Below are 21,496 nucleotides of genomic sequence, written 5' to 3' on the forward strand. Positions count from 1 at the left end.
TGCAGCCGCATTTCTTGTGGCTTTCATTGGTAGATTGGGTGGTCCTGTGGTCACGACAGTTGCTAACTACTACTGCCTATTTGGGAAATCAAGACTCAGTGGTCACATGATGTCTCATTTGTCATACCCTGATCTGGGGTTCAAGCTTTTTCAGATCGCTATAGTGTGCTCGTAGATAGGCTCATTGCATTTCATGCAGCATAGTCCAACTACCAGGCTCATCATTCTAAGCCTTCGCAAAGGCAATAAAAACAAGTCTTTGAATCACTATGGTAGTGAGTCACAATGTCATCCAGTGCACCCGCTTTTTGTTAACATTAGGACAGAAAATATCGGTGTTGCAGCATGCACCTTCTACACACTTGCCAAGTAGACCAGGAGATCCGGTTCCAACTTCACGCAATCTTGATCCCTTGATGCATCCGTTTTCTCGCGCCAGAGAGCGGACCCGTGCTTTGAACGCTGCAAAGATGGACCGCTTGTTCGCAAAACCATTCGTAGGCAGTATGGAAGGTCACATCGACGCTGTAGAGGTCTTGTGCAAAAAACCCGGTTCATTGAACACTGTGGCCAGCGGAAGCTGGGATGGAGGTGCGTGCGTGTTTCTCTTCTGGCACTAATTATTCGTACACATACATCGTGGACTTAGGGATAATTGTACATGATATCGCTCAACGGAGGCCTCTACGCCAACTTCAAGGGGCACACAAGGGAAAGGTATCAGGTCTTTGCTTTGCGGAAGGGGATCGACTTCTTAGTTGTGGGGTTGATAGCAACATTAAACTTTGGAATCTAGCAGCGGATGGGGATGGAAGCACTTCCGTAAGTCTGGATATCACTGGAGCTCCGTTGCCTTCTAAATGCTAATGTTCCTCAGTCGGAAACGCCATTAAACATCTTTCCAGGCAAATCTCCTTTTAAGTGAGATAGAGGTTCATTTACTACTCAGTCGTTCTAAATTTCCATTAGTTCTATAGACCATCACCGATCAGGCCCTATTTTTGCAACGGCCTCAAATACTGTGCAGATCTGGGATGAAACGAAGTACGTCTCAATATGCCTCCCTAATGTAGTGGAGCTAACTCGTTATACTTTCAGGAGTGCTGCAGTATCGAATATTACCTTTCCCACTTCAACAGAAACAATAACTGCTCTTCGGTTCAATCTAAGTGAGACATCTGTTTTGGGAAGTATAGGTTCCGATCGCACTTTTACACTATATGACATTCGAACCGGAAAAGCGGAACGAAGAGTTGTTATGCAGGTACTCCTACTATATCTGATTTCTTTGTTTCGTTTTGTCCTTAAGACTGATTGTGTCTCAAATAGATGCGCAGTAATTCCTTGGCATGGTCACCCACGTTCCCAACTACAGTATTGTTGGCTTCAGAAGACCATAATCTGTATACTTTCGATGTACGCCAATTGTCGGCGCCATCACAGATATACAAAGCACACGTGGCTGCAGTCATGAGTTGTGATTGGAGTCCTACAGGTCTGGAGTTTGTCAGTGGAGGATGGGATCGGACAGTGCGGATATGGAAAGAAGGCCATGGTCATGGCCCCGAAGTTTATCACACAAAACGGATGCAAAGGTACGGAACTGTTTCAGTCCTTGTTAGTCGTACTCACAAGCATGCGATGGCAGAGTATCCTCTTCAATATTCACTAACGATGCACGTTTTGTATTGACTGGTTCAGATGACGGTAATGTGAGAATATGGAAAGCTAAAGCTTCAGAGAAGCTGGGAATTGTCACCGCCAGAGAAAGAGCCGCCATAGAATATCGAGACAGTCTAAAGGACCGGTGGAAATGGGACTCGGAGGTGGGGAAAATATCACGGTAAGTTTTGCACACCACTATCAAACGATGTGATATCCTCAATGTTAGCCAGGTCTCGTCACCTTCCAAAACCCGTGTATCAAGCAGGGAAGCTCAAGAACACAATGCTGGATGCGCGCAGGGTCAAGGAGGAACGCAGGCGAAAACATACTCGGGCTGGCGAGAACAAGCCCAAGGCGGAGAGGAAAAAATATGTTCTGGCAGAACAGTCATGATGACGGTATATATGTCGTTTCGCATTTTCGTGGTTCACATTCGGTAGCAAGAATATGGTGTCAAGTTCCGGCAACAGCTTGTCAGTACAGCAATTCAACAACATGACACGTTAGCGGTTTGAGTATAATAAGCACAGAATAAGGAGGCTCGACCTTCTATATATGGGATGGATTGTGGCAAAATGAAGGTTTTTGGCCACAAACCGGTCGCAGAAATGCTCCAAACAAAGCCAAAGCTGCCAATCTTGTCCGGTGTTGATGGACCACTTGGCTCGTTAGTATCGCTTTTCTTAACTTTTTTCTTCCTTATTCCACAATGTCTGATTCTGAGGGTGACTTTTCCGACGAGCTTCTGGAGCTAGCTGGCGCAACAGAAAAGAAACGCAGAAAAAAGCAGGCCCCGTCGTCCAAGTCCTCTGGTGGTGCCAAGAAGCGAAAAGTCGAGTGAGCATAACTCTCCTGTACTGTCGAAACAGGCCTTACGCTTCAAATAGCGTCCTAAGCGAGTCAGACAATGATCCAGAGAGCGAAGAAGACGAAACAAATCCTTACCCGCTCGAGGGCAGGTACATCGACGAGGGAGACAAGCAAAGGTACTGAGTAAAGCGGATCATCGTTCCGGTTGGCTTATGGAACGTGTGCTAGACTCATGCAGATGTCCGAAATTGAACGCGAAGGAGTGCTTGCACAGCGACTGGAAGAGATGCAGCGTGTACAAGACAAACGAAATCTCGACCAAATGCTGAAGGCACAGAAGGACCGAGCTGGCGATTTTGACACCGTCTCCAAGGCTGCAAAACGTTTGCATTCCATCGTTTCGTGCATCAAATTTTTTCACAAGTACATTTATATGCAGGACAACATGCTGTGCGGGGCGCCACAAAAGAAAAATCTCGCAAACTCGATGAGCTCAAAGCCAGGAGGAAGGCAAAGGACGAAAGAAAACGCGTACGACCTTTAATTTTATTTATCCATCCTGCTTCACCAGAAATATCAGACAAGGACCAACTCTCCGAAGCGAGACCAATCGTCTTCACCGATGGACATGGACTCCTCCTCTGGCGAAGAGGAGGATGGTCAGATCACTAAATTTGAAGAAGAGGAGGAAAAGGAGAGAAAACTCTATAACAAAACGAATCCGGACGACGAGCCGATTACAGTGGAAACACTGAATACATGCCGACTCAGTCGCGATATGCTCGCCAAATATTGCATGGCGCCTTGGTTTGAAGATTATGTGAAAGGTAAGTTGGCTCACTATTACGCATAAGCTCGATAGACTTAACACAGTGAAAAGGTGCTTGGGTGCGTTATCTCATCGGCCAAGAGGGTAGTCAGCCTGTGTATCGACTATGTGAAATACAAAGTACGTGGTATGGCCATATGTATACCGTCCATGTAATAAGCATTGTGAAAGACCTTAGCGCCAACTTGGTCAAACCGTACAAAATCAATGATAAAACGGTCAACCAGTCATTTGACCTTAAGCATGGAAAGTCTGTTAAGTCGTTCACAATGGAAAAAGTATCGAACGCACCCTTTGATATGGTTGGTATCACTATCTCTCCATCCCCCAGACACATGTTTCAAACATCCCACAGAAAGAATTCGAACGACTTACAAAAACTTGTGCGGCTGAGGAAACAAAATTGCCGTCTAGACGTCATCTGGAAAAGAAGAGTGCTCAGCTTGCTCGTCTAATAACGCAACCGGTCACCGAGGTCTGGTTATTCATCATTATCTTTATAGCCTCGCTGGTGTCGCTCAATGCTCCACTCAGAGTGATATAAATGCGATGCTGGCACGCAAGAGCCAATTGCAAGCTAACAAGCACTCCGCTGGATGGATCACCATGGAACGGTCAAGATTAACTCAAGCAAGGACTCTAGCACTCCGTCGACAAGATTATTCTGAAGTAGCTGACATTGATGCTAAACTTGCGGAACTACCATTGCCAGTGAACGTCCGGGAGGAAGAAGGAACTCTCAACGATCGACTTGCAAAAGTAAATGAGCGGAATCGTAAGGCTAACCTTGAAGCCATCAGGAAGGCAGAACTCCAAGAAGCAGAACGAAAGCGAAGGGAGCGGAAACTAGCTGCTGCTGGAGCATCTGGTACAGCCACTCCGACTGACCCTAGTGCACGTCTCAAAACTATCGCGAAAACTTTCAATACCGCTTCGAGGTATGTACTTTAATAGTCTCCCCACGTTTGCAACTCGGTGCCCTTTGACCCATGCAAATTCATATCCTTCTACCAACACAGACCAGGCACACCGAACGTTTCGGGAACACCACTGTTACAGCCGGAGCATATTGGCGCGAGATCCATTTCCCCACTTCCGCCATCAGCATTGTCGGGTACTCATTCTTCTCCTACCAAGACTCTTGAGACTTCGGTAATCGAATCCATAGAAGTGGACCTCGGAGATTTCTGAATTATTATTCCTCTTCTTTCTTGCTGTGTAATTTATTGTCGCATCCTCCCAAAGCGTGGTTACTGGAAACTGTTGTTAGTGGATGTATACAGTATATATTAGGTGAACAGAAATCCAATCACTGAACCCATACTTCTATTCTATGTCTTAACTGAGGATGTGACAAAGCAAGGAGATTCTATTGTCATGCCGGACCCTGAGAGACACGCTATTTATCCGCAGCATATGTACATTACAAATTAGTGAGTTCAACCATTGTACTACATCAGGTAATTCCTAAATCAAGAACCATCCGCTAATTGAATTGCGTTCATCTTTGGTAGAGGTAAAGTAGGCCCACCAGGATTTTGTAAAGAACGGGGAGGAGCGATCTGAGCAGACGAAGAAGAAAAAGCAACCAAAGGAGATGATGTCCTACTTCCGATGTTATACACCGATGTAGACGGCCCATTATTAAGAACCTCCATGACACTGGGTGCAGCCGTTTGTCCTGGTCCGGACAAACGCGGAATACCCAACTTCGAGGCCGGGGACAGCGGAAGATGAGGCTTTGAAAGGGGACTGGTTGTAGCGGAAGCGGTATGACTTGAATTTAAGGATGGCACAGCTGGAGTGTCTGCTGAGGGCAATCCAACACTGGAAGGTGGTGGAAATCGGGTCGGTGATCGTAAAGGAGTAGGAAGGGTCAAAGATGAGGATGGACTGGGCGGTAGAGGCCTGGCACGAGGTGGCGAAAGCCCTGACGAGTTATGTCGAGACTGTTCTGGTGGACGTGGCGGGTGACTAGATGAGCTTGAGTAACGATGAAGACCCGGTGAGTTATGTCGATCCACCAATCCCTGTGAATTCGACAGTGGCATTAACCGCGATGGTCCACCGTCTGTCTGTGGCCACGCATATCTAGGCGATGGAGCCGACGATATAGGATGTCCGCTTACAGACGCGGAATTCGAAGCATTCAATAACACCGTGGATGGGGCCATTGCAAAAGGCGTTGCTATAGGTCGGTCACGATCATCATAAGGTGGGTGCGTGGAAGAGGGCCTACTTCCATGTTTACTTCGTGGCTCTAGATAGTCGAGGGATAGATTATCCTCCCGCTTCCGACTAGATACTGGATGCGATACAGACTTTGAAGACATAGCAATCTCTGTGTGAGAAGGACCAGGGTGTGGATGTGGATGTCCAGACTCAAATTCACGATGGTGTCCTCGAGGACTCGACACACCTGGTGGTAGGAGCGCCCCTGCACCATTGGACCCTGATGTGGACTGTTGGGGGTGATGATGGTGGACAACATGGTGATGATGTCGATGAGGATGATGTTGTCCACTGTGATGATGAGGTGGTCCCCCAGAGTGCAAATGTTGGTGAGGATGGAGGGAGGGGTGTTGGTGTGTTTGCTTCATTTGCTGAGCATTATAGTCTCGTTCCCGTTCTTGCTCGTAATCAAACTCGTGCGGATCATGGCCATGATCTTTTTCACTCCTTTCCCTGAATTTATCCTTCTCACGATCACGATCTCTTAAAGCCTGATTTTCTCTGTCTCGTCCCAGCTCATCGTTCACCCTCATCTCTCGTCGTCTTCCCTCGTTCCATTCACTCCCGCCTGTAGGCTTTGGTTCCTGGTGTAAGCCAGGCATTCTTCCAGAGTTTCCCCAGTTCGCCATAGAATTATGCGCACCACTAGCAATCGCGGGTCCGGAGATACCTCCTGGAGCATGACCCGATATATGAACGGGTGAAATCGGTCGACTCATGCCAAGATGCATTTGTGGCGGATAAGGGTGATTGCTCATACCTATATAAGGTTGTTGTATGGCATGCTGAGGATGGGGTAAGCCAAGTCCAGGCAGCGACATATCCCTATCATGCGTAAACTGCTGGGGAGAGGGATTGTGCAAAGGAAGAGGATGATGTTGCTGTCTGCTCCCTGGCAGTCCACCACCGAGAACAGGGTAACCTTGAACTAACGAGTGATCTGAGAATTGTGACTGCGAGAATATCGGGGGAGGAGGCATTCGACTTCCAGAAGGATAGCTAGCATACGAAGACCCTCCTGGAGGCCCGTCAACTGTTGTACTATTGGGGATAAACGCGTCAAAGCCATGATTGGTGGGGACTGGCGGCCCGAAAGGCACGTTCGGGGCGATATTAACACCATGATTCATGCTGGGCATCCTAAGCATGTCAATAGGCGCCCTACGATTTTGATAAAGATATTCAAGGTCGTGGGCAACATCAGCGGAAGATAGAGTTGCTAAGTCTGGAAATGCAACAAGTGAAGGGTTTGAGGCAAAGGGTGCATCACGTTTCTTGGCAATGGAAGCCATGTTATTGGTGGGAAAAGAAAACGTTTTGACGATCTGGCGAAGGGACGGAGGAGCAGAGTTATCCTGTAGGAAGGCTGGGATACGACGAACTAAACAAGCGTGTGTCAACATATAGATGAGACGTGATCATTTAGACGAAGTTGTGAATAACAAACCTGGTTGAGGCCTCTCGATGGCTCTCCGTTCTCTTTCCAGCTTTCTACGTTTCCTATTCGTCTCCGCAATTAAATCGGTCTGTAGCTCATCTCTGCTGAACTATAGATGTCAAGTTAGCAACTGGCGTTCGTTTGATTAAAGACTGGAGTAAACTTACTTTCCACCAACTCCATACAGCTTCTTCGTCTGCTCTGCACCTCTTTGTGACGTTAGCTGTTTCATATGTGCGCTTACGGCTCGCCAGTTCTAGACGCTTGTCACGCCGTTTGGATAGCTCTGTCTGGAGGTGGAGTAGTTCAGGGTGGGAACCTACATCATGCATAGAGTAAAGACATCCATCGAGTTATGAGATATCGAATGATGAAGAATACTAAGTCAACTATATAACGCGCAAGTAAAATTAAGACATACCTTCGCTCACTAGATTCTCCTCCCAAGCTAAACCTTCCATCTTTTCCACATACACTCTTTCCCGCAACAGAGCAAACTTGAGCTCGATGGTGGCCAGAACATCCAAAGCTTCTGCCCTATGAGCAGGCTGCAAATCTGATTCCAACTCTAAATCCAGCTCTAATTCTTGATCGGCATCAGGTTCCTCCGCAGGACCATCTCGGTCAATAAGTTCTGGGTCAGGATCCAAATCAGGTGGAGTTACTTTCGATCCATTGTTTACGACGTCCAGCGTCTCGGACACTCCCGCGTCTCCAACAATAAGGGCGGAGTCACTTGTACGATGATTCTTCCGCTTCCGTCGAGTGTCTGAGTGACCGTTCACAGCTGATGCCTGTTCTGCCGGGACCGGAGAAGGTGACCGCGAAGATGAAGGGGAGAATGATCCAGATGAAGATGGCGTGGGTGAAGGAGGATCCAACACAGATGAACCCGCCATTATCGATGAGGCAGCCGCGGCTGCAGCTATAGGGCCAACAGCAGCAGCTGGCGGGGCCGTAACGTCCATGCCTATAGAGGGTGCAGCAGTGCCAGATTTAGTGCTCGGAAGGACGGGCAACATGTCTACATCCCCGTCGTTTTCCGCTGGGTCAGGATTTTCCTCCTCAGATTCAGTGCCATCATCATCATCATCACCCTTGTAGTCGTCTTCATTGTCACTGGCGTCGGCTGAGTTTATGACTTGCCTGGAACGAACGGGATTGCCGTCATCCATCTCTTCATCGTCGCTACGAGATGATTCGTCGGGGTCATCCTGAACGGTGGGCTTAGATGGAGAGCGGCCCCGACGATTATGCGTATATGCATTACGACTGGAGGGTTTGTGAAAACGGTCGTTTATGTCTGGAACTCCGTCGTCACCCGCCATTTTTGCGCGTTGTCTAGCTTTGAAGGCAGGGCGATCATTGTCCCGCTGATCTTCCCCGAGTGGGTCGTCGTCGTCGTCGTCATCGTCGTCCTCAATAGCATTGCCATTGAGGCTCTGAGCTGCCGAATCTCTGTCCTCGTCTTCGTCCTCTTCTTCTTCCATGGCTGTTGGCGGGCCAGCCATTTCTTCCTCTTCTTCTTCCTCTACGCCGGTGGTGGCTCTGTCTTCACTTTTCTTAGCCTTATAGGCCCAATCCCACATTGGGGCAGGAACCATACCGCCACGCTTTTTCCTCCCACCACGACGGGTGGGACGATGTCTGGCACCATCATCTTCTTGGCTATCCTCCTGCATGATATCCACATTCTTGTTATCGATCTCTTGTTCGTCTTCAGTCAACTCGGAGAGTTCAGAGTCGCTGTCAAGACCAGCGCCTGTACCCCCAGTGGTGGGCTGTGATATGGAACGTCCGATTCCTGGAGGAGGTGAGGGAGAAGGAGAGCTGAGGGAGTCCAAAGATGCAACCGATCCTGGCATCGTTCACGACGATGTCGGCACTAAAGAAAACTGAAGCCAACCCTTCAAACTGAAAGATGCAGGGAGCCTTAACGGGATCATGCACAAGGGATGGCTCGTGCGCGTGAGATCTCCCACGTGACAAAAACCCTCCGATCAGGTTAGGGTTTAGCGGAGCTCGGATTGCACTATCAATTGCTATCTTGGTTCGTCAATAGGAACATAGTACTGCGCCTTGTTTCCTTATATCTCAATCTTATATTTCAAGTGTCGAGCTCTCTAGCATACCCACAACGAGAATACAGCTGATTAGACTGGGTCATTCACAGCTGATACTTGGTGTGTCAGAGCCGCGAAGATCATTCATATCGTGACAACCTGCACGTCGACGCGATCCAGCTCTAGCACACTTCATTGAACCGTGCACAGTCCAGGAGTCCGGATTTGCTCATGGTTTCTGCTGACAATCTCAACTTGGATGTCCTAGAGCTCATCTTCGCGTATCTTGCGGGAAACGACCTAGTTTCGATCGCGTTGGTCAGTCGATCGTTTCTTGCAGGAGTAATCCCTAGGCTGTATTCCACCGTATCATTCAAGTTGCGTCATTCGGCGAGATATAATTCAGTGCGTCCTTTATGTTTTTTTTTTGTGTTTTTTTTGCTAGCTCGCTAACTCGCACACAAGATATTTTCGCCTTTCGCCGTGTTGAAGTTGCACCCTGATCTAGCTATTCATGTTCGGCGCATTGGTACATATTTCTCGCCGGAGATCAGTCAACAATCGTTGACGAGTTTAATCAGACATCCACGCCGCCCCTGTCCTCAAAGCTCAGACCCATCCGATTTTTCTTGCTGAATGCGCGGCCGCTATGCAATCCTGTAAAAACTTGACATCGTTTACATGTCTTCCCAAAATCCTCGCTCCTCTCCTCGAATCTCTGCAAGGAAAACAGCGACTCGAGAATATACACATACATGCTGCTTTGGCGACCGAACAGTCAGAAGCTCTGACCAAGCTTAATACCGCACGTAGTATCGTCCTGGACTTTGCTTCCTGGAGTATTTTAAATTTGTTGCCTAAATGGGCAGAATCGGCTCAACGGACGCTGACAACGCTGGCGCTATATGTGAGTGACAGTCGGTCGTCGACATATCACAAAACGTTGATGTAACCCTCAGATGACTCAAGACTTGAATGAATGCATTCTAGAGCCCACGATCATGCACCTTCCAAACCTATTGGGACTTCACATAATAGGATGTTCGAAAGTCAATCATCACATTGTTTTGAAGCTCGCGACTCGTACTCACCTTTTGGAAGAACTGTCATTCACCATCTTCGTACGTCGTCAAGTAATCTTTTGAGTTTCACCGTCGAAATAAAAGAAAGAACAGGATAGCTCTAGCTTGGGTGATAGTTCTTCGATATTGCCATTGCATCGGCCACCACTACAACGCCTTCGTCATCTTGCGCTGGATATCCGAGCCATCGATTCTACAGCGAGTGCAGCCATGTTGTCCTCTTTACTCACAATCTTTCGCCCGTATTCCCCACGACTCAGATCCTTCACTGTCAAAGTCTCGGATCGTCAGCTAATACTTTGGGACACGTTCTTACAAACAATGCTCGATTCTTTTGCTCCCACTTTGACGCATCTTGCTTTTATGGAGTGCACTGTTGCCAATTCGTCTATACGTAAAATATGCGACGCTTGCACGCAACTTGAGAGACTAGAGGTCGCCATCCCGGTGAAAGATCTTGTACGGTCTATCTTCTCTTCGCCGCTTTTGTTGTGGGTTAAATGCTAATCGGAGTTTGACATAGACCGCATTTGGTTCTGCCTTGACTTTTTCGTCCACACTTGAGACCCTCGTTGATATTGGTGACTCTCATGCCACCCACGGGCCCCGGCCCACGCTAAATCGCGAAAATGTGCGCAACCTCATGCTCGATGTTCGGACCCTGAGAAAGGTTGTCAGTGATAGCAGGATCTGGACCGTATGTCATCATCCGCATCGGTCCTGCTTCGATCTAACTCTTTTATCTTAGGGGCGCCAGGGGACATCCGCGTTATCGTTGACATTGCAGAGAAGCAAACCGAGTTCGGCTGACCACTGGTTTTTTCCGCGCGTATGATTTAACCTGTTGAGTTACTTGTCTAAATAAACGTGGTAAAGGTCCTGTGGGTTTCTCGCCTTCGAGAAGACGTACTAAGCGAAACCATATTCTTGTCGTATGGAAGCCAATTGGACTCATGTGCCTTTTGACATTATCCTGATGTGACTCTATTTGCTAGCCTTTGGTGTAGTTTAATAACGTCCGGGTTTATCCAAAATGAGGTTCCACGTCTAAATCATAGAGTTCTGTGACATAATTTACCATCATCTGGCTACATACAACTGGTACCACAACATATTACAACAAAATGATCATCATAAAAGCTCGTAATAGATATCCATGTGTGCGTCTAAGAGAAATGTGAAAGCATGGGGAGATAATGCGCTACATTACAACAACCGTACAACCGAATCCTGAAAAGAAAAAGTACAGACATAAAGGAACATTCTATAGAATCTTCCCCATTTTGTAATAGACGTAGTTCCCGCTGCGCCCATGCACTAAGAGGTTGTTCTTCCATCCCAAGCCCGTCACACGTCCCTCTATGATGGGAAATACAAATCGTGCTAGTTTCGAGAATAGACCAGAACTGTTTCGAGAGAGAACGAGAAAGCGCCGGACTGCGCAGTTTACAGTCGGATTACACGGCGTCGGCTACTCGGAATCAAGCAATCAAGCTTCAGGGGGCCGAGGCTTTACACCCCCAACGTACGTGTATATCATCACGTTTCTGAGAACAAAACGCAAACTCGTCAGACTTTCATTGGCCCTCAAAAATAGAAAAAAAAACTCACGTTGATCATATCCTGGATAATCATCTATCTAAGCTAGGAAAGCGTCCTTGTTGCGTTCCTTGCTGCTATTCAACTCGCTGTTGAATGCGACCCAGCCAAATGCTCCTGAGATACCCAAGAACAACCAAATGTATGGTTTAGTGGATGTCTACGAATAAGGGGGGAGTGAGAAATTTCATAAACAATGATGCAACGCCAGAATTACCTGTGAGCGAGGAGACGTTGGGTACTTATATCGTGTAATTCGAGAGGGTCCATCGAATATTTCAAGGAGAGGCTCGGGTGAGGGGGTATAACTGATGGAAGGAGTATGAGTGGTCCGACTCAAAGATGGTGATAATCGTTGCCGCAGTTTGCGGCGCTTTTCAAGCGCGAGATGCATAAGATGGGGGGGACGCGCAGGACCGTCGAAAACAAGAGGCGGAGGAAGCGAAAATGGTGATACAGTGTTAGAAACGTCTATGGAGGTGTTTCGTGATTTTTCACCGCTCCGTTGGGTGGCGCCGATAGCAGCGGCGCAAGGTGCAGAGCTCGTTCTACCGAGCTGCTTGCTAGATTCTCCCAGTCTGGTCGGGGCATCGAAGATGTCGAAGATAGGTGGGAGTGTGAGTGCCTCGTATTCCTCTGCAGTGGCTGCTGAGGATAACGCGGATGCGTGACGCTGAGGCGTATTACGCATCACCCCTCGAGAGGACACGTCGTTGAGCGCTTTGAGGACTGAGCGGCGCATCTGAGACATGGCTCTGAGAAATCACTGAGAAATAGAAACGATGGCTTGAGCTTGTCCTTTATACAAGTGACGGGCCCGCATGTTAAGCTTGGAATAACCCTGGATCAGCCATCACAGAATGTTTCCAGTTTCCACGGAGAAACAAACGCCCTTGAGAAAGTGTCAGGCTGACAGGTGCTATGCTGCACAGATAATCGACCAATAGGTCGGATAAGAAGCGGAAATAAGCGATAGCTCATTGAACACAGCGTTGTTGTGTGTTGCCTGGGGCCAAAGACCGACTTGTAGGTTGATTTCTCATCAGGTGCCAAGATAACTAAAATAAAACGTGGGCTTAACAGTTACATTGATTCTTCATCCATTAGAAAGGGAAGCCTGATACACATTGCCATTTTAATGGGTATATTGAGTAGGTAATGTTCGGGGACCTGCTTGGATATTGGATAAAAATTGTCTTTGAGCTTGGCAAAGCGCAAGCAAAAGGTCAAAGGGGATCACAATCCCAGAATCTGGTTACAGTAATTGTCATCAGATTGTCGCCACTGGAGTAGTGTGAAATGATAATACTGAAAAGAGGAGCGTTGCATTTTGTCCGCTCAAACGCCACCTCAATATCGAAGCTCCCTATTTAAGATTGTGGTCAAAACAAAGCCTGTTGGGGCTGAGAAAGTAACTGATATGATTGCAGATTATGCAATGCGGGCCGCTAAGCACAATATTGCTGGCAGAAAGCAGATGATCGTGATTAGCCAAACTCCATGATCCTGTTAAAATAGACGAATTCAAAAAGACTCGATAAGCGGTAGTAGCTTACACGTCTCTAAAATAATATCAATCGTACGTAGTTGTCGTGGAGAATCACTTAGTGGTGTCGCGAAAGCTAGATGGCGCCCGACGGTGAGCGCTATAAGCCTTAACGTGATCTTGGCGACATGTTGCTCTGTTGACTCGGAGACCACAGCAATCTATAGAGCATTGTACGGATCCGGACCTAGTCACTGAAGCGGCAGCTGACTCGAAGGGTAGTAAAGGCGGTCGCGATTAACGTTGTCGATGTCTTGAGTGCGTTCTCTCTTGGCTGTTCTACGCTGACGATTTCTAGAAAGTCCAGCACGGCGATCTGAGGTATCACTATATGTGGAAGTGCCCAGCATTACCACACCTGTTTGCACAATTGAGCGAGGAGATTGGCCTCGGAGCTGTGGCTATAATGAAAAGCGGTAAGCGTGTTGCAAAAGCCTACGAACTTACATACGTTGCCTTATGCGGTAATTTACCGGTAATTAGAAGTCAGCGATTGCTGGGGACCGGACAGCCGGCAGTTACCCACCGGTCCAATGAAAGTCGAGGACTGGCTTGGCGTCGTTTCATGGCTTTTGGCAGAAAATATCACTGCGAAATGGCTGCGAATGTTGCGACGCCACGACGGTGCAACAAACAGAACATCTCAGCATTGTCTTGCATCTCCTTGGCTTCACACTGTTCTCGTGCTACGCAACACAGCACGTCCGCGTTTCAAGGATTATTACTGTTTAATATCGTCGACATCGGTATTTGGGCAGTGCCCACTTGCCTCGAACTGGCATAGCACCTTGGTGCTTGTCGGTGATTCAGTTTTTGTCGCAGTAACATCAGCAAGGATTAGCTGCCATCTTACATATATTTGCATTTCGTCATAGGCGCCTCGCAGTCCCATGTGACACCACTTCGACTGTAGGAAAATAATATTGGCCGTGCAGCTGTGTCCAGCCTTGTATTATCGAGACACTATTGTATGTCCGATAATCTAGCATGTAGGGATTGGAATTGGACTGTACCGGTGTTGATGCGGCCATGAGGAAAGAGGGTCACAGGACGTCGATGTGAGTCTGATGAGAGAGTCGAGACCCAGTGCAGGATTAAGGGTAACGGGACACACCCGAACCTGTCAGCTGCAGACGTGGGGTCATGGGATACAAGGATGACGCTAAATAGTAAAGCCTTGGGAAGGTCTACAGAGCCAGGAACATTCGGTGATAGAATCTGAGGTGAGTAATCGAACACCCAACTATTAACTTAGGTGTGGATTAAACAGAAAGGCAAGCCATCAATATTGCATCAATAGCTGGTTATACATTAACATGATAATAACCTCAAGTTTAAGGTGAAGGATTCAATCTGCTTCGTCATCGACCATTATGACAATGTACAGGTCATGCCTCGTTGAGGACACGTGTACAACAGCTGGTGGGGTGCAAGGTAGACAAGCTTATAGTTCACGTTGACTGTGCGCCCTGATGGGCTCCGATAGGACTGATACACCAGGAGAACACGAGGTTATTGCATCTCGGTAGAAAAGCTTGCTTCATGCTTGGTGCGATCCTCACAATCCTTGTCCTCATACCGTCATGTTGAACGAAACCTCTCAGGATGCCCCATCCCCGAGTCCGTCCCGCACGGGAGCAGCTGCCAACGTTCCCCTTCCCCAGTATGGCTTTGGCCCAGAAGTCTCATTTGATAGTCTTGTGCAGGAGAATCCCTTCTTGTTCCGAGTCTACACCCCAAAACCGCAATCCGTTCCTCTTCCTAGCACGGACCCGTACTTCGTCGGGCAGAAGTACAACGAGAGCTTTACCCATTTCGCAGAGAGGCTTCCAGAACCTCACGCTCGGCTCTCGGAACCTATCGCATCGTCAAGCACCTATGATGACGTTGCCCAGCATATGGACTGGACGAGAAGGCATTCATCCCCATACATCTCCACTTCCTTCAGCTTCATCTGGGCTATATGGGAGGCCACTCGACGGTATAAGGTCAGCGTGAAACACGATGTTCAGATTGCAGTCATCGATGCCAGGCAGCTCGCTGGTCGAGCAGTCACGGCAGTAGAGCTTCTTCGAAAAGGTACACCAAAAGAGTGAGTCTGGATAACGCTCGTCTTTCTAATTGAATTGACCTTGGGTGTTTTGTAGACGACATCTTGATTACTGGAAATGGTACAGATTCGCTTTAGAATCACAAGACGTTCTCGTCTACGGATCTATCCCAGGAACAGCCGTTCTTGCTTCCGTCCCTCTCCTTTCCCTTCTCGACAAGTTACCATCATACTTCCGATGCCCGGAACCAGGTTTGAAAGGCTCCTCCCTCGATAGAATATCTTGGGACGCCGCTGAGAAAAAGCCAAGCTATCGCCAGTTCTGCCAAGATGCATCAGATCAATTCCTTCGTTTATCCAATGAACATCGACTACGCGATGCGACAGGGGGTTCCGTCCGACTCGCTATGGCCTTTCTAAGGCCATGGTTTCATCAACTTCTTTCGGATGACTTTATCAGCGCTACTTCAAAAGTCTGTAGCCTTTCTTTCATCATAGCACAATGGCCAGCGCAGTGGTGGTCGCGCGATCATTTGGAGATGTGGGAAGTGATACGATCGTTGGTGGAAGCAGTCGGAGAAGAGGTTCGAGAGAAGAACAAGGGGGAAGTCGCGACGGAGGTGAGGAGATTACAAGGGGTGGTGTCAGACCTTGAACGGTTAGTGCAGGACTATGAAGCTGCTCAGGGGGATTCGACGTTGGATGACAAGGAGTCAACGACATCGACTATTGTTACCCCTGATGAAACGACGAAACCTCCTTTCGACGGTGTGACTCCTGCACTGCCACCTTCATCCACTCCCGCCGACTCCTCCAGTAAGGACGCATCGCCCGAAATCCCCTTAAAGCCAACTGGTGAATCCAAACAAGGATGGAGCGAACCAATACCAAGGCCACAATCCATAACTGAAACAGCAACTTGCATAATTACTGGACTGCTCTTTGGAGCTTTCGTGACGCTATGCATCATCAATTCACAACGACGTACCCTCATTTATGTCACATAACCATTTCCACTACACGCTTCACTGGCTGATGCTGCGTATACGATTTTCACGAACCAGAGATGGAAAGATTGGCAAGCAGTAATCCAACATATGTATTTTTACAGCAGTATAACCATATTCATAATTTATAGATACCCGATCCAAATACATGTACAATACCGATGTCCCAGCTATGTCTGAATGCAGATTCAAAGTTTTATAGCATATAAGAAGCCATCGTATCCCTTCTCCCCGACTGTTCCAATAGTGGTTGCATCTACTTCTGTATCATCTTTAATACCCTTCAGTAGCGTTCGAACTCCTTCTACTCGATCATCTAAGTATGTTGGGTCCGCGACCCGACCATAACGCACAACATTATCAACTATCTAAACATCGCAAAACATGTTAACAATCACAGAAGCCACCATCACTCATTACAAAAAGATAAATGGCTTACGATGACACCGCCCTTCTTAACGAGGCGTTTAGATTCCTGAAAATAGGTGAAGTTATTTTGCTTATCGGCGTCTATGAATGCCAGGTCAAAAGACTCTGCAGGCCCCAGCTCCTTTATCGTTTCAGGGGCATTCCCAACGATTAATTTCACTTTGGAAGCAAGACCGGCATTCTCAATGTTACCACGCGCTACCTGGCGCATATATGTATATTAGGGGTGTTCTGACCAGTATAGGTTGTATAAAGGGTACTATGCACCTGTGCGTGCTTCTCAGACACCTCCAGAGTAATGAGTTCCCCGTCATCTGAAAGTCCTTGAGCAAGCCATATTGTGGAGTATCTGTGTATGGGGGCACCATGAAACACAGTTCGAGTCGAGTGATATTGGCCGCTTACCCTCCGAGGGTCCCCACTTCCAGGATTTTCCTGGCTCTGAGTGACTGAACAAGGAGCTTCAAGAACTTTCCCTGAGCGGATGTTACGGCGATATCCGGTAAACCGTTCTCCGAGCTAGTCTGAAGAGCGCTGTCCAGGGCCTCATCTTTGCGGATTAGAAAAGAGTTGTGGTATTCATCGGACTGAGCCCAGTCTTCGAGTTTGGTGGCACGGAATTGCTGGACACTCATTGTACTCTCAAGGGGAGTTATCGTCAGGTTGGAAGATTAGACAGGACAATGCCTATATTTATATTTCCTGAGTCATTCCTCGCGAGCAAAAACATGGGCGTAGCCTGAGAGCGAATTAGCGGAACAAAAATTGACCGCGTCTGATGACGACAAAACGCGTCAGACTCAGGTTATATCTACAGTGAATTCATTGCAGGATTATATACTCACCTTCAATGTTCAAGCGAGCCAGAACTTCATGTTCAAGTCAACTTCAAGTTGCAAAGTAAGGTGGTAGCGAACCTTATTCGGGTTCAACAGCATCTGCATCGCCACCATCGATAACGAACCTCGTCATTTCACCATCACATTCTCTCTCGACAATTTCACTGTTTGTCTTTCATCCACAAGAATGCCTTTCGAACAAAACGTTACTTATGGCATAAATACAACTAACGCCTCAATACTACTCATGTCCAAGCTTGTTTCGGCTTTAGACACGACGTAATCCTCGCAAAGTTGAATCCAGTCTTTTTAGAGTCCCTGCTACATACATCCTTGTATGAAAAAGCATGAGGGAGGATGTTATTAGAAATTAGCTTAACGGCCCCAAGGCAGAGAAGAACGTATCCTAGATCAAGGATGATCCTGACACCGGAACATTCGTAGTCATGTCTGCTTTGGTCTCACAGGTTAGAGCTGAATGTTGACTCGGTGGCGGTTCATTCTCCTGTTGCAGAGATCACACCGTGTTCAGTGAGCCGCCGCTATGTGGTGTTCCATCGAACAATGTAACAGGTACCCCATTGTCATTGTAGATGCTTCAGACGAGTGTGTGAATGACCCACATAATGCACAGCGCGCCGTTTTGCTTGACACCATGTCACAGTGGTCTTCCCTCCCCAAGGACGTCAAGCTACTTGTGACCAGCAGAGATGAGCGTGTACCTAGGTCTTTCTCTGACATGTACAAACATATTGTTCTGCCGACTGGCGGCGAAGTGACGCCTGATGAAAAGATGTGCCTATGTTCTTTGAGAGCCATTTCAGGGGAGAACGAGAGCGATATCCTTCGCTGCCAATTTATTGGCTAGGACGTTCGGCCATGGACCAATTGGCAGATCGCGCAGCGGGTTTTTTCATATGGGCTCAAACTGTTATATTGAGCAAAGCCCGCTCAGAGAGCGATTGAACTTTATACTGTCTGGTACTATGAACGGGCATGGAGGTGTATATCAGCTTTACAGTCACATCACCACTCGTTCTTCGGATATGATTCAAAAGAGCGAGGCCGCTCTGACGGTGTCACAAACGCTGCTGGGAGAAATAGTTTATGCACTGGGGGATGTAATAAACTAACGTGAGAAAAGGTCGATAGCACGTGCGGCATACAAAGTTCCTACCTCCGCGACTTCTCAAACATCACAAGCGAGCTGGACGAAATCCGACTTGGAACAATGAGAAAGCAGGTGGCCAGACATCATATATGCATCATAGCTGGCAAACGAAGATGTGCTTTTCATGTCAGATGGAGTGGAAGTGTTGGAAAGCCTGGATCTATACTATAGGTCAGAAGAATGCAACTTACGGTAAAGATCGAAGACAAAGATAGACTGCAGATGCCGTACTACTACCATCTGCAGTCTATCTTAGTATGTCACCTGTTAAGATGGAGTGCGTTCGCTTACCAATAGAACCATCAAGCAAGCCCTGACCTCCGAGTCTCTTACTTACTTATCGGGCTAGTTTCCATGATGGTTGGTCGTAATCATTCCCAGGGAAACCGGAATTCCTATAAGTACGCTGCATCTTTTGGACTGAAAGCTTACACGTACTCTATTGCGCGACATTCATTGATCTATCATGGTTCTGCGCTCAGTCCTTGCAGGTCTCGCCGTCCTTGCAGGTAGTTCTGCCACGAGAGCGTTCCTCACCGACTCCCGCTCTCCGCACATCGAAGTCCGTTCGCAGATTTACAATGACACTGGACTTCGGTACGTAAAGAATTCCGGGATTTGTGAGACAACGCCAGGCGTAGAACAACTGTCAGGATACATTGATGTTGGCACCAACATGTCCATGGTATATCATAACAGTTACAGTCTGCGTCCATAACTCACGTCCAAATACAGTGGTTCTGGTTCTTTGAGGCGCGCAATTCACCCGAAACTGCACCTTTCACATTATGGTACGATGCGAATGGATGGCTCGGCGCGTGATATACTGATTTCGGACGTGATTTGAACTCTCTAGGCTCAATGGTGGTCCTGGTTGCTCCTCTATGATCGGCCTCTTCCAAGGTAATGGTTATGGAGTCAAATCATGAACGCGTGCAATGACTATGGTAATACAGAAAATGGGCCTTGTCACGTTACCCCCGACGGGAATGCAACGTTCCTGAACCCGTACAGGTAATTATTACATTACCTCAGGCCAAGTCAGTTACTGAACGAAATATCAAAGTTGGAATAATGTTAGCAATAGTGCGTTTTATTTGTTCAACAGCCTGCTTAAAAAACTGACCTGCCTTCACAGTCATCTATATTGACCAGCCTATTGGAACGGGATTCTCTTATGGAACAGACACGGCGAACAGTACCGAGTCAGCTGCACCGTTCGTCTGGACTGCATTCCAAGTACTTTTTGAGAGCAAACAGTTCTCCAAATACTCGAGCCGAGAGTAAGGAAACGTTATTGCGTCGCGGGATTCTACTGATAATGGTCATTTATCAGGTTCATCTTTGCCACAGAAAGTTATGGTGGCCATTACGGACCAAGTTTTGTCACGTATTTTGAGCAGCAAACCGACCTAATCACGCAGGGCGCTCTGCAAGGTGAACCCATTGTCGTCAGTGCGCTGATGATCAACAAGTGAGTATATGATATAGTATGATATGAGCTGTTGTCTTATGTTTTGTGTCCTTACAGTGGATGGTATGATCCGCTCATTCAGAATAAAGCTTATGTCGACTTTGCGACATATGCACCCGGTTATGGCCAACTGCAGAACGATACTGTCCTTCAACAAATCAATGAAGCTTATTATGGTCCTGATGGATGCATGGTTCAAGAGCAAGGTTGCTATGCTGCTGGAAATTCGACAGAATCAAACAAGATCTGTCTTACTTGTGACAATTACTGCGTCAGGAACACTTTTATTTTGTTCGGCATTGCATGTCGCTGATATTCCATCCAGAATGACAACGTCCTTACACCAACGATAGGTAATTATGACCCATATGACCTCAGACAAAATTCGTCCGCCCTTTTCCCACCTGAATATTACGTGAATTATCTTCACAAGACAGATGTCATGGATAAGATTGGCGCTGAGACCACGTATTACGAGTGTCCAGATCCGCCCTACTTGTTGTTTGAGAAGACGGGAGATGTGCGTCGTACTTGTTATGCAGTCTTTATTCAAGCTGATTTCTTTTTTTAGGATGCCAGGACTTGGTTGCCTCAACTTTCTGCTTTAGCCAATTCAGGCCTGAAGATTTTGGTTTGGGTAAGTGTAAATACTACATCTAAAATTTCTTTTCTAATGTCATTGTATCATTCACAGGCCGGCGACGCAGATATCATGTGAGAGTCATAATTCTATCAATTTTGATTTTCTGCTGTTGCTGATAACTTGATCCTTCAAGCTGCAATTGGTTAGGTGTAAGTTCATGTAGTCCTATGACCGTAATCTACAGCTCATCGCAAATCCTCATAGTGTCACGCTGTAGCCCTCGCCATGGACTGGTATGGTAACGAGACCCTTCATAAGACACCCTTTACAAATATGACCCTCGATGGCTCACCAGTAGCAGCTATCCAGAACGTGGACAACTTCACATTTGCGTAAGTGTCCGTAACTTACTGTGAGAATACGATCTAATCAGCTGATCTTGTAGGCGAGTCTATGGGGCTGGCCACGAAGTAGTGAGTGATACGTTTTCTTTTTGAAGACTACAGTTCACTAAGGTCTATAACAGGCTGCTTTTCAACCTGCTGCTGCTCTGGCAATTTTCACCCAAGTTATTAACAAGGAGCCTTTACACTCTGTGTAGATAAAAGCGTCCTTGATGTTTAAAATTTAATGTTGATTAAGGAATCATTCATTCGGTGTGTGATTTGGCTAATGCAGA

General features: G+C 47.3%; 8 protein-coding genes across 8 annotated transcripts; 4 read left to right on the forward strand and 4 right to left on the reverse strand.

Moving 5' to 3' along the window:
* Positions 1-183: 183 nt before the first annotated feature.
* Positions 184-2,182, forward strand: SERLADRAFT_464354 (uncharacterized protein; the record flags this gene model as incomplete). The annotated part of the gene is made up of 9 exons (XM_007316949.1): positions 184-275; positions 327-591; positions 650-822; positions 878-921; positions 970-1,044; positions 1,099-1,264; positions 1,330-1,595; positions 1,649-1,843; positions 1,896-2,182. 9 exons carry the CDS (start codon positions 270-272, stop codon positions 2,056-2,058), a joined length of 1,353 nt encoding a protein of 450 aa, XP_007317011.1.
* Positions 2,183-2,552: 370 nt separating this feature from the next.
* SERLADRAFT_464355 (uncharacterized protein) lies at positions 2,553-4,641 on the forward strand (the record flags this gene model as incomplete). The annotated part of the gene is made up of 8 exons (XM_007316950.1): positions 2,553-2,651; positions 2,704-2,858; positions 2,915-3,006; positions 3,056-3,302; positions 3,356-3,606; positions 3,660-3,779; positions 3,839-4,242; positions 4,324-4,641. 7 exons carry the CDS (start codon positions 2,708-2,710, stop codon positions 4,493-4,495), a joined length of 1,437 nt encoding a protein of 478 aa, XP_007317012.1.
* Positions 4,642-9,045: 4,404 nt separating this feature from the next.
* Positions 9,046-11,596, forward strand: SERLADRAFT_464360 (uncharacterized protein; the record flags this gene model as incomplete). The annotated part of the gene is made up of 7 exons (XM_007316951.1): positions 9,046-9,442; positions 9,503-9,566; positions 9,619-9,944; positions 9,997-10,158; positions 10,213-10,578; positions 10,643-10,816; positions 10,868-11,596. The coding sequence occupies 7 exons, from the start codon at positions 9,269-9,271 to the stop codon at positions 10,952-10,954; spliced, it is 1,353 nt and encodes a 450-aa protein (XP_007317013.1).
* Positions 11,597-11,758: 162 nt separating this feature from the next.
* Positions 11,759-12,469, reverse strand: SERLADRAFT_436669 (uncharacterized protein; the record flags this gene model as incomplete). Its single annotated transcript, XM_007316952.1, has 2 exons — positions 11,759-11,878; positions 11,936-12,469. 2 exons carry the CDS (start codon positions 12,467-12,469, stop codon positions 11,759-11,761), a joined length of 654 nt encoding a protein of 217 aa, XP_007317014.1.
* Positions 12,470-13,205: 736 nt separating this feature from the next.
* SERLADRAFT_464365 (uncharacterized protein) lies at positions 13,206-13,643 on the reverse strand (the record flags this gene model as incomplete). Its single annotated transcript, XM_007316953.1, has 1 exon — positions 13,206-13,643. One exon carries the CDS (start codon positions 13,612-13,614, stop codon positions 13,456-13,458), a length of 159 nt encoding a protein of 52 aa, XP_007317015.1.
* An 884-nt stretch (positions 13,644-14,527) lies between these two features.
* SERLADRAFT_464366 (uncharacterized protein) lies at positions 14,528-14,992 on the reverse strand (the record flags this gene model as incomplete). The annotated part of the gene is made up of 2 exons (XM_007316954.1): positions 14,528-14,809; positions 14,862-14,992. The coding sequence occupies 2 exons, from the start codon at positions 14,951-14,953 to the stop codon at positions 14,716-14,718; spliced, it is 186 nt and encodes a 61-aa protein (XP_007317016.1).
* Positions 14,993-15,126: 134 nt separating this feature from the next.
* On the reverse strand, positions 15,127-17,640 carry SERLADRAFT_464369 (uncharacterized protein; the record flags this gene model as incomplete). The annotated part of the gene is made up of 6 exons (XM_007316955.1): positions 15,127-15,356; positions 15,412-16,689; positions 16,761-16,952; positions 17,018-17,099; positions 17,156-17,525; positions 17,596-17,640. 4 exons carry the CDS (start codon positions 17,383-17,385, stop codon positions 16,510-16,512), a joined length of 684 nt encoding a protein of 227 aa, XP_007317017.1.
* Positions 17,641-19,196: 1,556 nt separating this feature from the next.
* On the forward strand, positions 19,197-21,468 carry SERLADRAFT_360894 (uncharacterized protein; the record flags this gene model as incomplete). The annotated part of the gene is made up of 15 exons (XM_007316956.1): positions 19,197-19,445; positions 19,496-19,551; positions 19,617-19,663; positions 19,717-19,774; positions 19,827-19,846; positions 19,899-20,043; positions 20,097-20,234; positions 20,292-20,505; positions 20,560-20,754; positions 20,806-20,871; positions 20,929-20,948; positions 21,011-21,026; positions 21,082-21,209; positions 21,263-21,290; positions 21,344-21,468. The coding sequence occupies 15 exons, from the start codon at positions 19,227-19,229 to the stop codon at positions 21,416-21,418; spliced, it is 1,425 nt and encodes a 474-aa protein (XP_007317018.1).
* Positions 21,469-21,496: the final 28 nt, after the last annotated feature.

This window comes from Serpula lacrymans (genome assembly GCF_000218685.1).
Source record: "Serpula lacrymans var. lacrymans S7.9 unplaced genomic scaffold SERLAscaffold_5, whole genome shotgun sequence".
Taxonomy (NCBI): domain Eukaryota; kingdom Fungi; phylum Basidiomycota; class Agaricomycetes; order Boletales; family Serpulaceae; genus Serpula; species Serpula lacrymans.